The sequence below is a fragment of the Pterocles gutturalis genome, unplaced genomic scaffold, assembly GCF_000699245.1.
Source record: "Pterocles gutturalis isolate BGI_N339 unplaced genomic scaffold, ASM69924v1 scaffold28792, whole genome shotgun sequence".
Lineage (NCBI taxonomy): Eukaryota > Metazoa > Chordata > Aves > Pterocliformes > Pteroclidae > Pterocles > Pterocles gutturalis.
This window is the reverse complement of record NW_010113687.1, coordinates 37,124-55,832: the sequence shown is the minus strand read 5'-3', so window position 1 is coordinate 55,832 and position 18,709 is coordinate 37,124. Positions and strand designations below refer to the sequence as shown.

General features: G+C 40.1%; 1 protein-coding gene across 1 annotated transcript in view; it reads left to right on the top strand.

The window, feature by feature from the left end:
- The first annotated feature begins 9,050 nt into the window (after positions 1 to 9,050).
- Positions 9,051 to 18,709, top strand: part of TRANK1 (tetratricopeptide repeat and ankyrin repeat containing 1) — a 29,203-nt gene continuing 19,544 nt past the window's right edge. The window contains exons 1-10 of the mRNA XM_010074597.1: positions 9,051 to 9,131; positions 10,248 to 10,371; positions 11,275 to 11,425; positions 11,846 to 11,964; positions 12,605 to 12,688; positions 14,499 to 14,637; positions 15,201 to 15,329; positions 16,492 to 16,659; positions 17,836 to 17,994; positions 18,350 to 18,601. Of these exons, the coding sequence (XP_010072899.1) occupies positions 9,103 to 9,131; positions 10,248 to 10,371; positions 11,275 to 11,425; positions 11,846 to 11,964; positions 12,605 to 12,688; positions 14,499 to 14,637; positions 15,201 to 15,329; positions 16,492 to 16,659; positions 17,836 to 17,994; positions 18,350 to 18,601 (1,354 nt within the window). The 5' untranslated portion in view covers positions 9,051 to 9,102. The remainder of the gene's footprint in view (positions 9,132 to 10,247; positions 10,372 to 11,274; positions 11,426 to 11,845; positions 11,965 to 12,604; positions 12,689 to 14,498; positions 14,638 to 15,200; positions 15,330 to 16,491; positions 16,660 to 17,835; positions 17,995 to 18,349; positions 18,602 to 18,709) is intronic.

The following is an 18,709-nucleotide window of genomic DNA, read 5'->3' as shown; positions in this document are numbered from 1 at the left end:
GTGGGTGCGCTTGTTGGGAAGCCTGCCAGGGAATTGAGGGGGGGAAGGTTGAAGGAAAAAAGGCGGGAGTGCCTTCCTGCTGCTGGCAGGCAGCTGGGAAGGGGTGCTGGCCTGGTACAGCCTGCGCGGAGGAGCTGGGGGCGATGGGATGCTCTATCTGAGCTTGGAAAGAGAGATAACTGCTTTGGCACAGCCCTGAGCGAAGCATTGTCTTGCAGTGGTTTTGGATCCTTTCCCTGGAAAGCAAAACTCTTATACAAGGTCGTGGAGTGGTCAGTTAGCAGAACAGACTTTTCATTTGAAAAGGAGTTTGGGCACAGTGTGCACTTCGGAAGAAACAACAACAACAAAAAAACAAAAACCAAAAAAAACAAACCAAAAAGATTATAGAATCATCGACTCATAGAACGGTTTGGGTTGTAAGGGACCTTAAAAATCATCTAGTTCCAACCCCCCTGCCATGGGCACGGACACCTCTCATCAATCTTCCTATTTTTTGCCCAATTGACAGAAAACAAACTTCAGGTGTGATAGTGTGGGTTTATTGCAAGTCTGATAGTGGCTTTATTGCAAATGGGAAGCCTTTGCTTTCCCATAAAAACATGCAAAAGGGAGTGTTTCCTACCAGTATTTTTACCAGTACGCAGTTAAACTTGTCAAACGTTGGCTGTGGGCTGTACAAGCTTGAAAACCTTGCTGTTAGGGGTATCTTCTTGCTTTGTGGTTGGTTTTCTTTGTTGTTTGTTTTCCACTCTAGATGCAATACCATCTTGAGCTAATCTGTACAAAGGAAATATTGAGAGTTTGTTTCCGTTGCTTTCTTAGCTGGTCAGCTCTGTTTGATGACAGGAACATTGCTGGGCTGAGCAAACAACTGCAGCAGTGTAAACACCTCCCTCTTGGACTCAGTTAGGCCTTGTGTGGCTGAGCTAGGCTAGAGATTTCAAGATTGTCGTTGCTGGAGAGAATAGGGAGGAGGGTTAACTTTTTTCCACTGTTTTGTGAGGTTTGAGGTTTATTTTTTGCTGTTTTGTAAAACAGTGATGACACTGTGTAGATAGAATATTGAACGTGTTTTTGCATCAGTTTTTCTGTATATAAAATGGGAGATGCAAGTCCTTTCATAATTTACTGGAAATCATAAGTATATGTATGTATACGCAGAGTTTTTCTTAAAAATGCGACTCCACACTTGCCTTAACCGTATGTTCTCTTAGGTATAGCTTGTTACTGGTAGATTACAAAGAGAAGGGAGTAATTTGAAACTGAAAGCAAAAAAGCCTGTTTTGTTTCACTTAACAAAACAGGATGTGCTGGGGAGCAGGGCCAAACCTGTCAGTGGAGCAAGCTATGAAGCAGTCTTCAGTGACAGCGGGTCCACATGTGTTTGCCGTGAGCTCAGCTTGCGAGGAAAGGAGGAGGGATGTTCCAAGATGCCACCTTAAATCCAGGATCATGTGTCATGGCCTTGTGTGGGGACCTTTGTCACCAAATCAATCAGCAATGTGTTGAGGTCTTGCCTATAAACCGAGAGAGCAGTGATTTTTTTTTTTTTTTCTTGTCTTTGAGTAGTTGAAATACTGGGGCCTGAGCAGTGAGGCCCTGAACCAAAGCTGACCTCTAGGTGAACCTCACAACCTAACATGTACCTAATATGTATAATATTGATCACACATGCAATACATTACCTTATGAATAAATGCCAGTTTATAAAAGCTTTTGTTGTAACGCTTACAGAGCATTACTGTAACGCTGGCTGTAAGATAATAGCTGTGTAACAGTAGCCCCACTCGCCAAAGAGAGATAAACCTATCTCAAACCTTCAAACAGACCTCTACGTGACAGAAGGTAGCAGGGCAGTGACGGGCTTTGTTTAGAGATGCATAATCAAAGATAACCAGACACCTTTACTTCTTCTTAACTTTTTCTCGGGTTCTGGCCAAGCACAGGAAAAAGTTAACAAGGAAAAAAAAAAACTACCATCAGATGTTTTTTGCAGCTTAAGATAGAAGGTTGTTTATTTAACTGTATAAAAGCGGGGACCGTTTGCAGGGAAAATTGGAAGCCTCACCTATAGAGTGGGTGCACTGTATAGAGCTTTCCCAGTTGCTGGGGAGGGTTCTCCAAATCCTTCGCTGTAAACGGGCTCCCCAACTACTGCAGATCTGGATGATGGTAACGTATTATTAGGGCAATTGCTGATGTATCTTTCTTAATCACTATCAGTAACTCTATGTAGTAATGATTAGGTGCATTACCTTACTTTCTGCTTGCTATAGTAGTTCGCTTATTATTTTGCTGCTTTACCTTATCTTGCTTTATTTTCACTGTATTATTTTCCTCATTATTTTATCACTTTAAACATAAGTAAAAATAAGTTTACTTTTTTTAAAATTTGATGCCTGTGTCCTTTGTGCTATCCCTGTTGATTGGTGAAACAGTAGTGTAATTTTTCTAGGAGGCTTCCCACAATGGGGTGTAATTTCAATGACATGAAGATACCTTATGGACGGACTTGGAACATCCCAAGTGGTCTGTAGGAGCCAGTCGGTCAGGTTTCTGTTGCCCTGTTCATGGATGTAAAACTCCAGTTTCACAGGGAGTGCTCACGGTATAAAGCAGGTACAAAGCTGCTGTCCTAGGGTGTGTGAATCCAACTGGTTTCCTGGGATAGGAATTGGAAAGTGTTGGTTTGGTCTTCATGATGTGCTTTTGATTTCCATTTCCTCACTATGTTGCTTCCTGGCCTAGTATCATCCTGTGTGCAAGTCAACCACAGATCCCCCCTCTTGAGGATTTGTTTGTAACATTTTAGTAGCATCCTTGTCTTGAGGTTTTGCTTGGATTTCTGCGAGTCAGCAGGGCTGACCCTGTACTTCTTGCTGGGTTTGGGTCCTGTTTCTGGGGTCTTGTTTGCTGGTTGTGCATCTGAAAAGGTACTGAGCTGCTATGCAATGTCAGCTACTTGAGTTTGGCATGTGACTAGCTAGAGACATCAAGCAGCTGGGCTTAATTATTAGTAATAATTGCTTTATAACAGTTTGTGTAAATAGAAACCAGTGTACGGTGGTAAGCTGGAGAAGGAGGACCTTAGGAGGTCATTCAGACCAGCCCTACCCAGAGCAGGATCCTAGGCAAGAGCTTGAGTTTTCTTGTGTTTGTATTCCACTTGCTCCCCTTGTTTCACGCAGACCTTGCACACATCTCTCCTTCTCTGGTTTGTACATAGCGTTTGAGGTATTAACAGGCCATTGAGACATCCGTGCTCATCATATCCTGGGGCTGTAAAGGACTTTGTTGAGACGGTGCTAGCAACAGATGTCTGTCTCAACATTGCTGGAACATCTTGCCTCAAGGGATGTTTACCCTGCCATCGGCACATGCACCCAGACCCAGGGACGGAAAAATCCCCCAGAGAGACAGTATTGGGCATGTGCACCACTGCCGAGTGGGGGGTGAGGCTAAGCAAAACAGTTCTTGGAAGGAGCGAAGACACCTCAATAAAAGAACTGTGACAACCAGCACCCAAGGGAATCCCCACCTAACGTGAAGTCGATTCGGACTGATAGGACGCTGCAGCTCCGTGGTGGTAGCTATTGCACCTTACTTAATTTTTTTTTATTTTTATTCTCTTTCTCTCCATTTCCTGCTTCTACGTGAATGTTTTGGAAACTATTAAACTTCTTTTCTTTACGGCATCTGACCTTGTTTGTGTCTTAATCTCACTCTGGGAATAACAAAGAATCTCCCCAGACCTGACCATTCCGGGCCTGGACAGGGGTACATTTGCCAAATGTTGATAAGGATGTATGTCTTGTTTCTGACAATGACTGTGCCCTATAATCATCAGTTTACTACAGAGCATGTTTTCAGGGGAAAGCTTGGTATAAAATCAAGAGCATCCTGGGATGTTCTGTCTCAGTCAGTGCACCAGCAGCCATTTAATATCTCTTGAAAGCACAGCCAGAACGGAGAAGTCTCACAGCTGACTTTCAAAATACAGATGTAGTGCTTGCACACTAGACCCAGCACAGGTGTGAATCCTGTCTCAAGGGTGAGATGTACTTTGCGCTGGCAAGATGTGCTGGTTCAGTGTGGTACTGCACGGGCGGAGGTATGAAAAGGTAGACTGAGTTCCCCTAGCACTTATTCTGGCTGAACACTTAGGAGGGAAGGGTATCTGGGTGTGCTGACTTTGGCTGGGATGGAGTTAATTTTCTTCACAGTAGCTAGTATGGGACTATGTTTTGAATTTGTGCTGGAAACAGTGTTGATCACACAGAGATATTTTAGTGAGTGCTGAGCAGTGCTCACACAGTCAAGGTCTTTTCTGGCTCTCACACCACCCCACCACTGAGTAGGCTGGGGGTGCTCAAGAAGTTGGGAGGGGACACAGCTGGAACAGCTGACCTGTTGTGGTTTAACCCAGTGGGTACTGTGTATCACTTGTTTGTATAGTCTATTATTATTATTATTTTTAATTTTAGTTTATATCAGTAGTTTATATCAGTTATTAAATTGTTCTTATCTGAACCCACAAGTCTCCTTACCTTTACCCCTCCAATTCTCTCCTCCACTCCCCAGGACAGGGGAGGATGAGCGAGCAGCTGCATAGCGTTGGGACCATGGCCAGATTAAAACCACAACAGGTCCAACTTGTGCTAAGTTCAGGGCAGCATACATGGATAAGAAGCTATCACTGCGCTGCTCTGCGTAGGGTCTTTTGCCACTTCCAAGCTCTGGTATGAATTTGACAAGGTGACTTGCCATGGAAATGTTCTGTTTCTTTCATAAGGCAGAGTGAGAATCTATAAGATAGATAAGACTATTGTTGTGTATTTGAACATATCCTTAGTGATAGGGATGTCTAATGAGGGGCTGTCTAAATGATAGGCTTTTAATTTGAGTTGGCCAGCTTCTCCAAGATGAGCTGACATATTTTACAAGGGCTGAAAACATTCTTCATGGATACTGGCTGAACATTTGATTAAAATCTTCAAACAATCACAAATGCCACTATGACTTTTTCCAGACTAAACAGATCCATGGGGATCATGGAATCATTGAATGGTTTGGGTTGGAAGGGACCTTAAAGATAATCTAGTTCCAGCCCCGCTGCCATTGGCAGGGACACCTCCCACTAGGTCAGGTTGGACAAAGCCTCATCCAGCCTGGCCTTGAACATGGATGGCCATGTCTAAATCTCAGCTTCTTTCCTCTTTCTGCGTGAGATTTCCTAATGTGTCTGCTTATGGCCTGGCCAGTTATAACCTGCTCATACTGATTGCAGAACTTGTATTTTTGTCTCTGCTGTTTCTCCAAGGCCTCCTCTGAAAGTACAGGCAATCACAAGATTTTTTCATTCACCATTTCAGCATTCTATGGAAAAGCAAAACTGCGGAAAGAAGTAGATTTTGTCCGCTTTTCACTGTCAGGGTTGTGCTTATTTGCACTCAGAGGAGACTGTGTTCTATAAATATGTCTTCAGTCTGACTGAAGCAGTTCAGTGGGACACTGACCATCACAATAACGTAGAGTTGGCAATATGTGAAGTGAATGGGAATTTTGCCCACTGGCAGCAGTAGGGGTTGGAGCCGATTGTTTCTGACTTAACTGTATAGTCTTTGTTTTAATTCTTTGAGTAGAAATTAATATGTTTCACTTTGCTGTCACGGTCATGCTGGCAGCCTCAGGAACCATAAAAAAAAGTGAACAGAATAGACTGTCTTGTCTGGGGTTTTTTGTTTGGTTGGTTTTTTTGAAGGACAGGGTCTCAGAAATGCACTGGGAAGGGTCTCCCCCCAGAAAAAAAGCTCCATGAAAGCTTCTCTTTTGCTTATTAAACAATTTCTATCTTGACCCCCAAGTTTTCTTGCTTTTATTCTTCCTTTCCTCTTTCCCCACTGGAGTTAACCCACAGCACTCACGATGGCAAAATCTTTCATTAGTTAGGTTCAGATGCAGTTGTGACCTTACCTGTGCCAATGAAGCCAGAGTAACAGACAAATTGTTTAATGCTTGCCACGCTCAGTAGACTTTGTATAGTAGGTCTTCCAGTTAGTCCACTGGTTTTGAGTTCAAATTGTTGATGCTTCAGAAGGACGTTGGGCAATAGCAAGCCATGCTGTGCTAGTCAGCGCAGCGATTCTTTTGGATCGTTAACTTAGATGTCAGATTTGCGTGCCTGTGTATCTCTTGGGTCTACAAACTCGTGTGTAGTTACTAAAGCCCGCAGGAGGCATCCCAGTTAGTTAAATGACCTACAGTTTGGAGTCTTGGCTGGGAAACTCCAGTGCTGGAAAAGGATGCCCAAAGCGGGGAGGGTATGCCACCTCCTGATCTGAAACAAGGAGCTCAATTCCAAAATTTCTCAGCAGAGGACACGTTTGAAAGTTCTTTTAAAATGGATGTTGCAGTTGGGGGTCTTTTGCTGTATTGTGGGAAAAATAGTCCTTTAAACGTCTTGTAAATACCTTTTATTTGTAATTGTACTTTAAGTAGATTCCAAGGAAAAGTAAGGTAAGTATAATTTTGGGTGAAAATTTCTCCCTAAGGAGCAGAGCCCTCTTAAAAAAAAATAAAAGAGCTTGAAATTCAACCATGATTTAGGAAACCACAGGTTCACATGTATTCCTATATGAAGAAGTTCCTGTGTAGTTGAACTGTTTTGTTGTTATTCTTGGTGAAAATAATTTATCTAACCTTCTGAGGCTAAAAAGTTGAAAGCTGAAAGAATTACGAAAATATGAGGTGGAACCATCTTTTAGCACTTGCTTTTTATTCTTTTGTCCTGGGTTAAGCTGAGACAGAGTTAACTTTCTTCATAATAGCTAGCAAGAGGCTGTGTTTTGGATTTGTGCTCAGAAGAAAGCTGATAAAAAGTGATGTTTATGCGGCTGCCAAGGTCTTTCAGCTTCTCTCTGTCCGCAAACAGGAGAAGCTGGGAAGGAGCACAGCCCCAGTTACTAGCCCAGGATTTGATCTTAGGTTTGGGATTGAGACCCAGAGTGGCCAATAATCTATTCCATAACATACACGTCATGTCCAGTATATAGGTGAGGACCCTCTGGAAGATCGGCCCTTTTGGTTCTGGATCTCTTTTGCTCCGGGTCATCTCACTCCAGGTGGTCACTCTCCCAAGGCCTCCCCCCCCACTCCCCGGTGAGCTCTCAGTCTGGGACGCTCGGACTGTTATCTCCGTTCCATGAGTGTGGTTTCGGGACTCTCCCTGCTCCAGGATCGTTAGCCGGGAACAGGCTGAGCCTTGGTCATCGGGTGGGGGGGCAGTACCACTGTGTATCACTCATTTGCATATTTGTATATAGTATTATTTTCAATATTATAGTAGTTTAGTTATTAAATTGTCCTTATCTCAACCCATGAGTCCTTTTTCCTTTTACCCCTTTAATTTTCTCCCCTATACTCGGGTGGGGGGGGAATTGCTTGAGTGGGTGTGTGGTTTGACCCCCAGCCAAGGGAAAACCCATCACATCTTTGCACTGTGGCTTTATTTTTTTCCTTTTCTTTGCCTCAATAGTGCTCATATTGTGCAGTGTTAACATAAAGTTCTGCTTAAGCTACGAGTACATTTGATTTGCTGTCTGGATAAGTGGTATTTTTAAAATATATGCTGTATGCACATTGTTCAATGAAGTGATGATTTGTTGCCCAGGGTAAATGTCGTATTTACTCCTCTAGTGTGACTGGTCATTGTACCTCCCCCATGTAGATGGGACCTGTTTTTCTTCAGTCTAGTTTATAGCCAGGAATTTAATCTGTTCTTGGTGCTCCCCTGAAATTAGTGAGGTGAATATTGGATTGAAGACATCATCACAGAGTGTTTATTTGTTTAATTAAATAAGTTGTAACTTCTGCTATGGAGCAAATATGTCGGGAGTGTTTCTTGGTTCATACAATTAAAAATATGTAGTTTGCTCCGTTGTGAAGAGATCTTGCAGATTATATATTGGGTTATGGAGTTACAGACTGTAACTGGTTTTGTTCCAGGTCTGCTAATACCTGGATAATAAGTAGATCTGTGCATTCCTTTTTGGTGAATTAATCTTATTTAATAGTGCTGAGATTTGGGAAATCCAGACAGGTTTTTGCAGGTGATGGAAATGGCTTTTAATCGTAAAATCCATCTGTGAAGAATGGTTCTACACAAGGCTTTGTCACTAGATTTTTCTCTTGTCTATGATTCTGATGTGCTGTTTCTCAACATATATGTAGCTGGTTTTCCTCTTGTGTTTGTTTCGTTTAGTTGCTTAATCATGTGATTAGTTTCATGTAATGAACCTGATTTTACAATTTTAATGATGAAATATATTTTCAATCAGTTGCAGTTGATACCTGTTTCAACCTTAGTTTTCTTTGGGTGATTGCTATATTAATTTTATTAATTTTTAAATCTGATTCAAGGTCCTCATGAACTATTAATATACTTATGTGACAGTATTTTCATGCAGTAATCAAGTTTTAGTGCAGTTCTGTATACATTGGATTACTGAATGTCTAGCCAGAGAGGCTGGACAAAAAAGGCATAAAGATAAGTAAAAGGCCATTAAATGAGTTTTCTGTTTAATTAATTGAGATTTATAGCTTTGTGTATTCCTTAAGCATATGAACTCTATTCTCTTGGATATTTCCTCCTGCATTTAGTGTGTGTGCACACATTTAAATAATTTGGAATCTTAATTTTAAAAATGCGGTTTAAGACTTGAGGAGAAAAACTGAAGAAAATGCATACCAGTTGGTAGGTCTGGTTAGCTGAGGTTGATTAAAAAATAGGTGGGAAGCTGAGGCATCACCAGCAAAGGTGAGGCTGTCACCTGAGTTATATTTTATTCTTCCAATTGCAGCAAACAAAAAAGATGTGGTCTTTTGTCTTCCTTTTCAAATATGCAAAAAGTAACATGAAAATTTAAGTGAATTATAGGGAAAAATTGTCTCATAAATCAATGCTTTTGTTTGCTTTTTTTTTTTTTCTTAATTAGCATGGATCCCATGGACTATGCGCAGGTTATGAGAGAAGCTGGGAACCAGGATTTTAAAAATGGGAATTACTCTTTGGCCATCCGAAAGTATGATCAGGCTCTATATATGCTCGGCTGTTTAATGCAATGGGTCCCGTAAGTATTCTTGAATTACAAGTTGTAAACCCTATGACAAGTCTGAAATTTGTACAGTGCTACGGTTAACTCAGAACTGTGTTTCTTGCCCTGACACTGGATTCTCTTGTATCTTTTGTCACACTCTGTAGTGTACCAGTTTTATAATTAAAGAGGAATTGCTGTTCCTGACATATATGTGGGAGATTAGTTAGTGACTGTGATCTGAATGTTTATATAAGCATCAATTATAAATTAGTGTAATTAAAGCTCAAATTAATTTTCCATAAACGGTGTTGGCTTCTGTTAAATTACTTCTGTTTCTTAGCTGACATGCTGTGGCTTAGTCTTGCTGTGATTCTGCTGTGTACTGCTCATGTCTGTGGCCTGTTGTTACATGGATCTTCTCATTATCTTTAAAATGATTCATGCAAGTTACTGTCTTCTTGTTATTTGGTCTTTCTCAGTATTCCAAATTTGTTACAAAATAATATTTCAGCAGAAGAGTTATTCAGGTATTTCTTTCCAAATGTAAAACGCTTATTTTCATCAGTTGACATCAGTTGTGAATGTTATTAATGATTAAATAGTTGAGTACTATGTTAACTGTAAAATGTTCATTGCTACCATGTATTAACACTGCTATTCATTTATTTTGACTATTAGCTATTTAGACTAAGTAGCAAAATAAGCCTGGAGTATGTGTAGGGAGCAGGACCGGGCGAGGACAGAGCCCAGAAGGCTACCTCCAGCGCCTGCCCGTTGCAGGCAGCGGGGCTTGGTCGTACGCAGGGATCTGCCTCGCCACGGGTTGCCTCGTCAGGGTTTGCTTGCATGCAAGAGCATGCTCTGAACATGTTCAGTGTAGTTGAAACAACTTGAGTGTAAATTGGTAGGTAGGAATAAGATGAAGGATGCAGCACCATGGCACGTACTGTTTGTTCAAGCACAGGCTCACTAAGATTTTGTAGCTGATGTTGAAATGATCCTTATTTTTTACAACTCCATTTTTACCTCTAATTTTCTTAGGTGGGTGGTATGTAGACTTTTTTTGTGTTTTTTTCTTGTTGCTAACTATAAAGTACAATGTGTCCTTTTTCAAGCAAATTAACAGTTATGCTAAAAACATCTTTTTAGGTGTTCCAGGGACATAGCTGTGTTACACTGCAACAAATCAACTGCCTTGTACAGTCTTGGGAAATGGAGAGAAGCAGTGCTTTCAGCCTACCAGAGCCTACGCTGGGATCCAGAGTACGTTAAGGTACTGAGATGTTTAAGCTGGCAGTTTTTGCATGCCTTACTTTTTAAACCAAGTGTCTATACCTGCTTTTTATTGTGTTTTGGTTTTGAAGTGTGATAAGCAAATATAGCATAAAATCCCATGATCAGTGTCTGAATCTCCGTGTGAACATCAGAATACTACTGTGATAGTACTTCTGTGAAAACAAAGCAGCTCTCTTTTGCACCAGGAGATGCTGGTTCTTTCTGGGTCCCAACAAGAAAAGCAGCAATGCTTTCAAGAAAGATAACTGTTAATAAGGTGATAGCAAGTTATAAAATCTTATGTGCCCTTGTGATGCTGGAGACCCAGGAATGGTGCAGCAGTCAGGTCTGGGATGAGGGCTTAGCTCTGAAGGCTCCTTTGGACAGTGTGCTCTAGTATTTGTTATGTGTTAATAAGCCTACACTTCCTGGGAACAGTACGTGGTGATCGAGGTCATATTGTATTTCCAGTGGACAGAACAATATGCTACACGTATGCTTGTGGTTAAGTACACATTGGTTAAGTACATGTTGACTCAGATACTCATCTGTTAGGAATGGGATTGTACAGTATTTATGATATGGAGGCCTACACTTGGATTGGATTTTATCCTGGCTTTTTTATCCTGTAGTTATTTACCAAGTTTTGTATTCCAGGATTTATCACTCTTAGTATCTGCCATGACATCAGTAGCATATTGTGAATTTCAAGGGATGTGTTTTGCACTTTTTATGGGTCTGTGTGTAAGAAGCTGTAGAAGTAGTACTATGTGATTTTTACAGCATAATTGGAGAATTTAGAAAAAAATGGTAACATTTTGTTTTGTGGTGAAGATCTCTGAATATTTTCCCAACAATGATCTTTTTTGTTCTCCTTTTTTTTTTTTTTTTTTTTCCTCAGGCTTATTACAGAGCTGGTCACTCATTGATCATGTTATCAAACTCTTATGAGGCCATTTCTATGTTCCATAAAGGTTTGAGTCTCCTGAATGCTTCTGCAGATACAACTCAAGTTGCTGATTTTATAGCAGGAATCTTCATATGTGTCAACGGTAAACTCAAATGAAGAGCTTCATTTTTTTAAGAGCCTTTAAGTAGTGATGGCAACACAAGTCGTTGGTAGGACCTTTTTGTCCAGTTCACAGGCTTTGTCTGATGGGGCCTGCAGGCATGCCAGGGGATTTAGCAGCGTCCATAGCTGGGCTTACCCACAATTGTGAGAACCACCATCACAATGTCTGGGCACTTAGAGGTCTTTCATGAGGGCAGGGATTAATTTTTTCCCCTTGTTTAATGAAGAACAAGGTGCTGTATCAGTTGGGTGGCCAGGGGTATTTAAGCCCCAACTGACATCCTCCTGGATATTAATCAGTGCTAAAATTGTCACTGTGCAATGAAGTAGTTTAGTTAAGGCCCCGACTTTAAAAGTTCTGTGTGTACTAAACGGTTTTCCCCATTGCTGCTTCTTGCAGATGAACGAATCTTTCCATCAACTTTTCCCCCTGCATATGATTATATCTTCAGCGCAAGGTTTGACGCACTGATCTGGCAAGCAGTGATAGAGAGGTTGGCCCAGAAAGGGAAGTGGCGGGTAAGTCTGTCGCTGCGTTACCTGCTGTGTTGTGGTGGGTGCTCGTGTCTTACCTCTTCAGGGCAAGCTCATGTTGCCTTTAAAATCCAAACCAATGGATATTTATTGTTCCCTGCTTCAAACATCTTGATTTTTAAAATTTGAAAAGTACTTCTAGTGATAAATTTAATTTCTGGAATTCATTTCTTGAAGGGATACAATGAACTTGAAATCCTACTTGTCTCTTGCTCTTGCCTCTGTTATAATTATGGTGCCATCCTGTGTCATTATTCTTGAAAGAAATTAGAGGGGGAAAAATACATGTTCATTTGTGGTCCCTTTTGCTTTTCCTTCTGTATGACAAGCTGGACTTTTGAAGCTGTCTGTGAAAGACCCACAAATAAAGGAGCATCTCAGTGGAAGGACATGGTTATTAAACAAAACCAGATCATTTTAGAAAAATCAGAAGGTGAATCACCTGAAATAATTTTAATCCTCTTTTCTGTGTTGACTTTATAAATGGAAAGGGAGACTCAGTATTCTGTTACAATCTTAAGAAAGATCTGAAATGTTGTTATTTGCTTTCCTACAACACCCAATGAGTCAGTGAAAAACAAAGTTTCTAAATATTCTTGTAAGATCAATAATTTTTTTTCCCCAGTCTTGTCTGTTGTTGTTGTCCGAGAGGAAAGAGTTGCCCACCAATCTCAGAGTCAACCAGTTATCACTGAAGAATCTTTTTGAGGTAAAGCAGCTTCCTTTTTTTTTATTCTGACTATTTATTTTCTTCCTGTTCACTGTAGTGAGAGATTTTCCATCTTGTATGCAAGACAAAAACAGATCAAAGAAAAATAAAATGGAAAATAATACATGGACTTTGTATGATTGTATTAAATCATCTGTTTTGTCTCTTTTCATTTGAACATTAAAAAATCCTTAATTTGCATAACTTCTGTATGTAATTTAATGTTTCTATTAATTTGATCAAAAGAAGCCATCTTCCTCTCAAGTACAGCAAGCTATTCATGCCATGTGTGGAACCTGAGAATTTAATGTCGAAAAAATGTCTGATATCAGTTAAGTTGGATATGTTTTCCAACCAGGACAATTTCTTCCTGGGACAGGGTATTTTTATACTTTGCTAGCCTGTCTCTGGACTGCTTCATGGTGCCGAGTATGGTTACAGGGAGTTGAGCTGGGTGCAGTGCTGGAATTTTCCTGTCCCTCAGTGCCCCAAATTTTTGGTAGTTTGCTTTATACCTAGGCAGCAATGCTCAACTTTCTCTGTAAAGGCTTTGACACTTTCCAAATGACAAAGGATTTTGGCAAGATTTAGCCGTGTAGTCGTAGACCAAGTAGCCACAGCTCCTAATGCGTTTCACTGAGATGATGGCATTTGCAAGCAGCAGAATTTGGTCTTTATGTTGCTCTTCTGAAACCTTTCATTGAGAAATTCCAAATCAAAATGCTTCGTTGAGAGAAAAGGATAAAAGTGGGTTGCCTTTGCAACCTTGTGTTGTTGAATTGCAAGCCTTTGTTGTTGAATTGGACCCACCAGTCTTAGCTATTTTTGTGGGTTTATTTTACATGTGGAAGACAGAAAAAAATCAAGATGAAAGATCTCTAAGCATTGCTACTCTTTTGCAAAAATTAGAAAATGTGGCTTTCTGACAACCTGGAACTTCCCCTGCTGCCAGCACATACTCCCTGTAGTTTGTTCTGTTTTGATTGTGTAACTGTGCATAAACAGTAATTCTTGCCAGTTAAAATTTGGCATGAGGTGTTAGAAAAAAGGATTTATTTATGGATGTTGGAAGCATGTGTGAAGACTGCTATTTAAAAAGATAACTGGCACAAATGAAGAAATTATGTCTGAACACTGTTTCCGAGCTCCCCCTCATGTCCTGATCCTTCTGGCATATTGTCTTAATTTCCTTCTGAACTTCCTCTGCCCACCTCCAGAGTTCCGCATATTGCTGTACCCCTTGTAGACCATGCTTCATGTTCATTAAGTCCTTGCTAAAACATCCTTTTTTCTCTTCAGCTGCCTTCTGCTTAGGCTTTACACTTTCAATCTTGGTCTATAAACTTCCCTGTAAATTCTATACTTCTATCAGATGACCTTCTAGGAATTTATCTGGACAAAAATCTGACTCCTAAGGCTTAACACCTTTTCTTTGTGTGAGCAGTCATATTATCATTGTTGTCTTAATAGTGCCAGATGCTTCCTGAACTGGATGAGAATTGGGCTTTGCCCTGCTCTCCATCCATGACGTTCCTGAGCTGTAAAAGGACTGGTTACTGGAGTTCCCTAGACCTCAACAAGGACAAGATTGTTTTAAGATTCATGAACATCTCTTAGGAGAAAAGTGTTTGTTTTGAGCTTCTATTGGAATTGTTTCATAGATAATAAAATGTTTCATTTCACAGTGGGTATGGCTTGATTGTTATTGTTCTGCTGATTCTTGTAATAAAACCCATGGAAATAGGATTTAAAAAGAAATGCCTTTTGTGTATGTAAAGTAATGTGTTGTAATTGTTCTCTTTGTTGTCAGACTTCTGAGTTGTATGGGTATGGCGAGAAGATGCAAGAAGTAGCGGAGTTAGTCAAGTGGCTGATTTCCATTGGGGCGAAAGTTGAAACCATTGGAGTGTATCTTCTTCATGCCGTTATCAGACTGTGTATCAAAGCAAGTGAGTGGCATCCACAGCTAAAATAGAACAATGGTGGTCTGCATCAGAGAACAGACAGCTAGAGCTTTTTAATTTTTTTTTTCTTTAAACTAATGAGATGAGATCATCTAGGTATAACCTTGCATGTGTCAGTAAGGTACTATTTTGAAAGTGCTGATCATCTGTGCCTGATAGTGGTACAAACCCAATCTGGTTGTTCTCTTCTGTGGTTTGAAGCAAAAGCATGATTGATGTGGGTCTTTATCAACCTGAATACGTCAGCTTTGAGGAAACCTATAGTGTTTCTTCCTGGCACTTCAGTGTGGAGCAACAGTTTCTATACATGCTAAAGAGTCATGAGGCAACCTCAGATTTGTACTTGCTGCGAGTCGGTGAGAATGTCATGTCTTCATGGTTTCTTTCTTATGTTTCTTTCCTCTCCTACTCCCTGTCTTCAAGAAGAGGTTTCATAAAGATGCATCTTGCCAGTCCTTAGGGGAAAAAAACCAGGATCTGTTTCTGCTGTGTCTCTGTTTACTGTTTATAACAAGTGGTTTTTTTGGGGGGTTTTTTTGTCGTTTCAGGAAAGAACCATCTCTTTAGGTGGTTACTGGCTCAGAGGCCAGACTTGAAGGACAGGATCAACCAGAAAGACAGAGATGGGTGCACCCTCCTGCATATTGTGGCATCTTCCAGTGAATATTCCCAGAAACGCAGTAAATATGATTCTTTTCTTTTTTTTGTGTGTGTGTGTGGTGCTTTGTTTTCATATGGAAGAGTGAACAGTGGAAGAAAATTTCAGACCCTGGTCTCTACTCTTTTCATGCTAAGGAAGAAAATTAGAAAGTCCTTTTGTCTGAATGTAGACTTTGTAATGGTAGCTAATATTTAAACATTTTGACAATTCCCTTTTAAAATTGTATACTTTATTTGTGACCATTTTCTTTGTTCTTTGGTGGGTCTGGTGATGATTTTCCCCCAAGCATGCTGCAGTTCTTAGAATCATAGCAGTTACCTTTTAAAGTTTGATGTGCCCTTGAAATCATATTAGACCACCTGGAGACCTATCCTGTTCTTTTAAATAGGTGAAGATTTAAAACCTAAGCAGCAGTGTACCTTGTCAGGAAGAAAATGAAGTGCTTTCCCTCACATTTTCTGTGGGATTTCCTTTCTAGTTAACTTTGCCTGGCTTTTCTTCTTGTATTTCTTACTTTGCCCACTGGGTGGCAACAGGAAATAAACGTCAATTCCAGTATAATCCCAGACCGTTAAATATGATGACATTCTGGTGGTGCTATAGAGGGTAGTAGTTTCTGTTGAAGGCAATGGTACCTACCATTAGTCAAACTTGGTATCTTTTTTATAAAGCTTATTACCAAGTAGTGTGTTTTACGTTGCATAGCCAAGAAACTCAGTGCCTGGCTGTGTATATTCATGCCTGAATATGTGAAGCATTCTGGTTTATTGAGTCATCTTCCAAACAGTAGCAAAATCCCATTTTATTTTTTTTTCTTTATATACAGAGGAGTTTTCCTAGAGCCTGAAGAACAGGCTGGGGCATAAGGGAGGAGGTGAATTGCACATACTGCCCCTGGCCGGTGACATGCTCATGAGGCACACAGTCACTTTTTGTTTCTGTGCTCCTATTTACCAGTTAATAATAGTGAAGATAAGAGTTCTATTTTTTTTTAAGGGGTTTCTTTTGGGGAAGAATACCTAATAATACCTCATCCTTATGACACTGGAAAAACTTTTTTTTTTAACTAAAGTTATGCTAGGAATTGTGCCAGGAAATTAAAAATACAAAGGAAAGCAGAACAAAATGCCTGAACAATGAGAGTTCTTCTTCTAATGTTTGTCCATGTCATGTTTTAGGCCAAACAGAAGATGTGATCATGCTCCTGAATTTTGGAGTTGACCCCACCATTCCAGATGCACGGTCAAGATATGTCCTAGATATCTTGAAAAAGAGCAAAAACTTTGATGCTGTAAAAGCAGTCAGCAATCACATTGAGAAACACACTTTGTCTGAGAAACAGACAGGTACTACATGGACCTTGTGCTTTTCGTCTTTTAAAATTGTATCCTTTAATACAAAATTGTTTTATTTGTGATTGGTAATAGGAGGTGGTTGTTATGTAGCTTTTTCTATGAGTTGTCACCCTGATCTCCTGTCAGCTAATGATGAATGTTTTATCCTTGCCTGAAGGTGAATGCTGTCTAACTGGTGTTCTTGGTGTATCATGCAATAAGTAACTACAAGTTGCTCTAAGTTATTATGAGCCACTGCTTGTTTTTTTCCTCACCCTTAACATGAGGCTCCCCTTGCCGTAGAAGCTGCTGCTTTTTGATGCTTTTTCAGTTTTTACCTTCACTTTAGTTTTTGGAAAATGAAACATTTTGATAACATATTGGTGGCATATTTAAAATGTTTTTTAATAACAGAAAATATTGACAAAAAAAAGAGCTCTGAAATTATGAAAATGTGAGTGAAAAGTTGCTGACATTTTTAAAAACAAAAGAACAAAAAGCACTTTCTTCACAAAGTTTTAGGCATCTTCGGTCTATGCTGGTGATATGCAGCTAAAACTGTATTACTTGGACTGTGTTACCTGTATTACTTGTTTCATCTTCGATGTACTTGAATTCCTCAAAGCTTTCAGGAGAGTCAGGCCAAGTCTTTCAGTCTTCATTTCAGGGCATTTATTGGGACATAATTTAATATCTGCCGTTGTCCAGTATCTCTTAGACTTGTAGGTGTGATTTCGGTGTGGTGGGTTTTTGTTTTGTTTTATTTTAAGACGACAAATTATTTTATGTCTGTGTTTCTTAAATGCCACTGAGGAATCAAACAAGCTCAGGACACCTGATTAAAAGTATGCTGAAAACATAACTGTTTTTAGTCGTCTGCTGTAAAAATTCCAAACAATGATATCACTGTGAGGCAGCAGCATCCTGCCTGCATGTAGATTGACTTGTGGACTATTACAATTGTCATTTTAATGTATTATGGTTAAAAATGTATTCAATGAATGTATCAAATACCCTATGGGACGTGAGGTCCATCACAGGACTGGCTTTGGCAGTAAGAGTTTCAGCCATCTGATTTTAACCTGGCACTGCATGTTTCTGAGAGCCCTGAGATGTAACGTGTTACAGTCCTGCCCTCAAAACATGCCAGCAAGGAGCTGGGTTTTCAATTTCGGTAATGTTTTGCAGGGGGGAATGAAAGCAGAGCCGTAGCTGATACAGATTCTCTCCTGGATGTTCTTGAACAGTTTGTCCAGTTCTACAAGTCTGAAAACGAAGCACTTCATAAAAATGTATTGAAGGAAGATGCAGTTAAACGATTTCTGAAAGTGCTGTCTTCTGTGAAAGGTACAGCAAGTTCCCATTTCTCCTCTTCACAAAATTTAATCACTATGAAAAATGCATTTGAAGATAACATGCAGTTTTGCTCTCTTATCCTTCCTTCCCTCCCCTGTTTCTGCAGCTGATATTACTGGAGCAATGTGCTTTTACTTATTTTTACTGTTGTGTTTTGCACTTAGACCCACCATAATATGCACAAAATTTCAGGATAATGTTCAAACTCATTTGTCTGTCAGCATCAAGACAAAAAGATGGAAGTATACTTTCAATTTAATGAGTTCGTTATTCTGAAATCAGTTTACAGTGAGATTGATTTTGTTATGTGGTTTGAGTGAGCTGTGTTGTCTTGCCTGTCTTGCAGAAATCCCTGAAGGGGTGGTTTGCAACATCTCCCCTGCCTGTGCTCACAGCTTCATAAAGCAGTTGCTGGAGAAGCAAATGTGGAATAAAGTTTTGCTGCTGCTAACAGGGAAAGCCAGTGGGGAAGCGCCGTCACATGGAGGACTCTTCAAAAACTGCAGTCTCTCAGATGTTGACATCGGCAACGTTATCCAACGGTGTGACAGATGGGATAAGCAAGTGCACCTCATAAGATGCTTGCTTGAACGAGGAGGTGAAAAACGGTGCAATATTGATGTGTTACAATAGATCCACTGTTTTATTTGGCATATTTGGAGCAACATCATTTCAGAAATACTATTGCATGTTTTTTGTGGCTCTT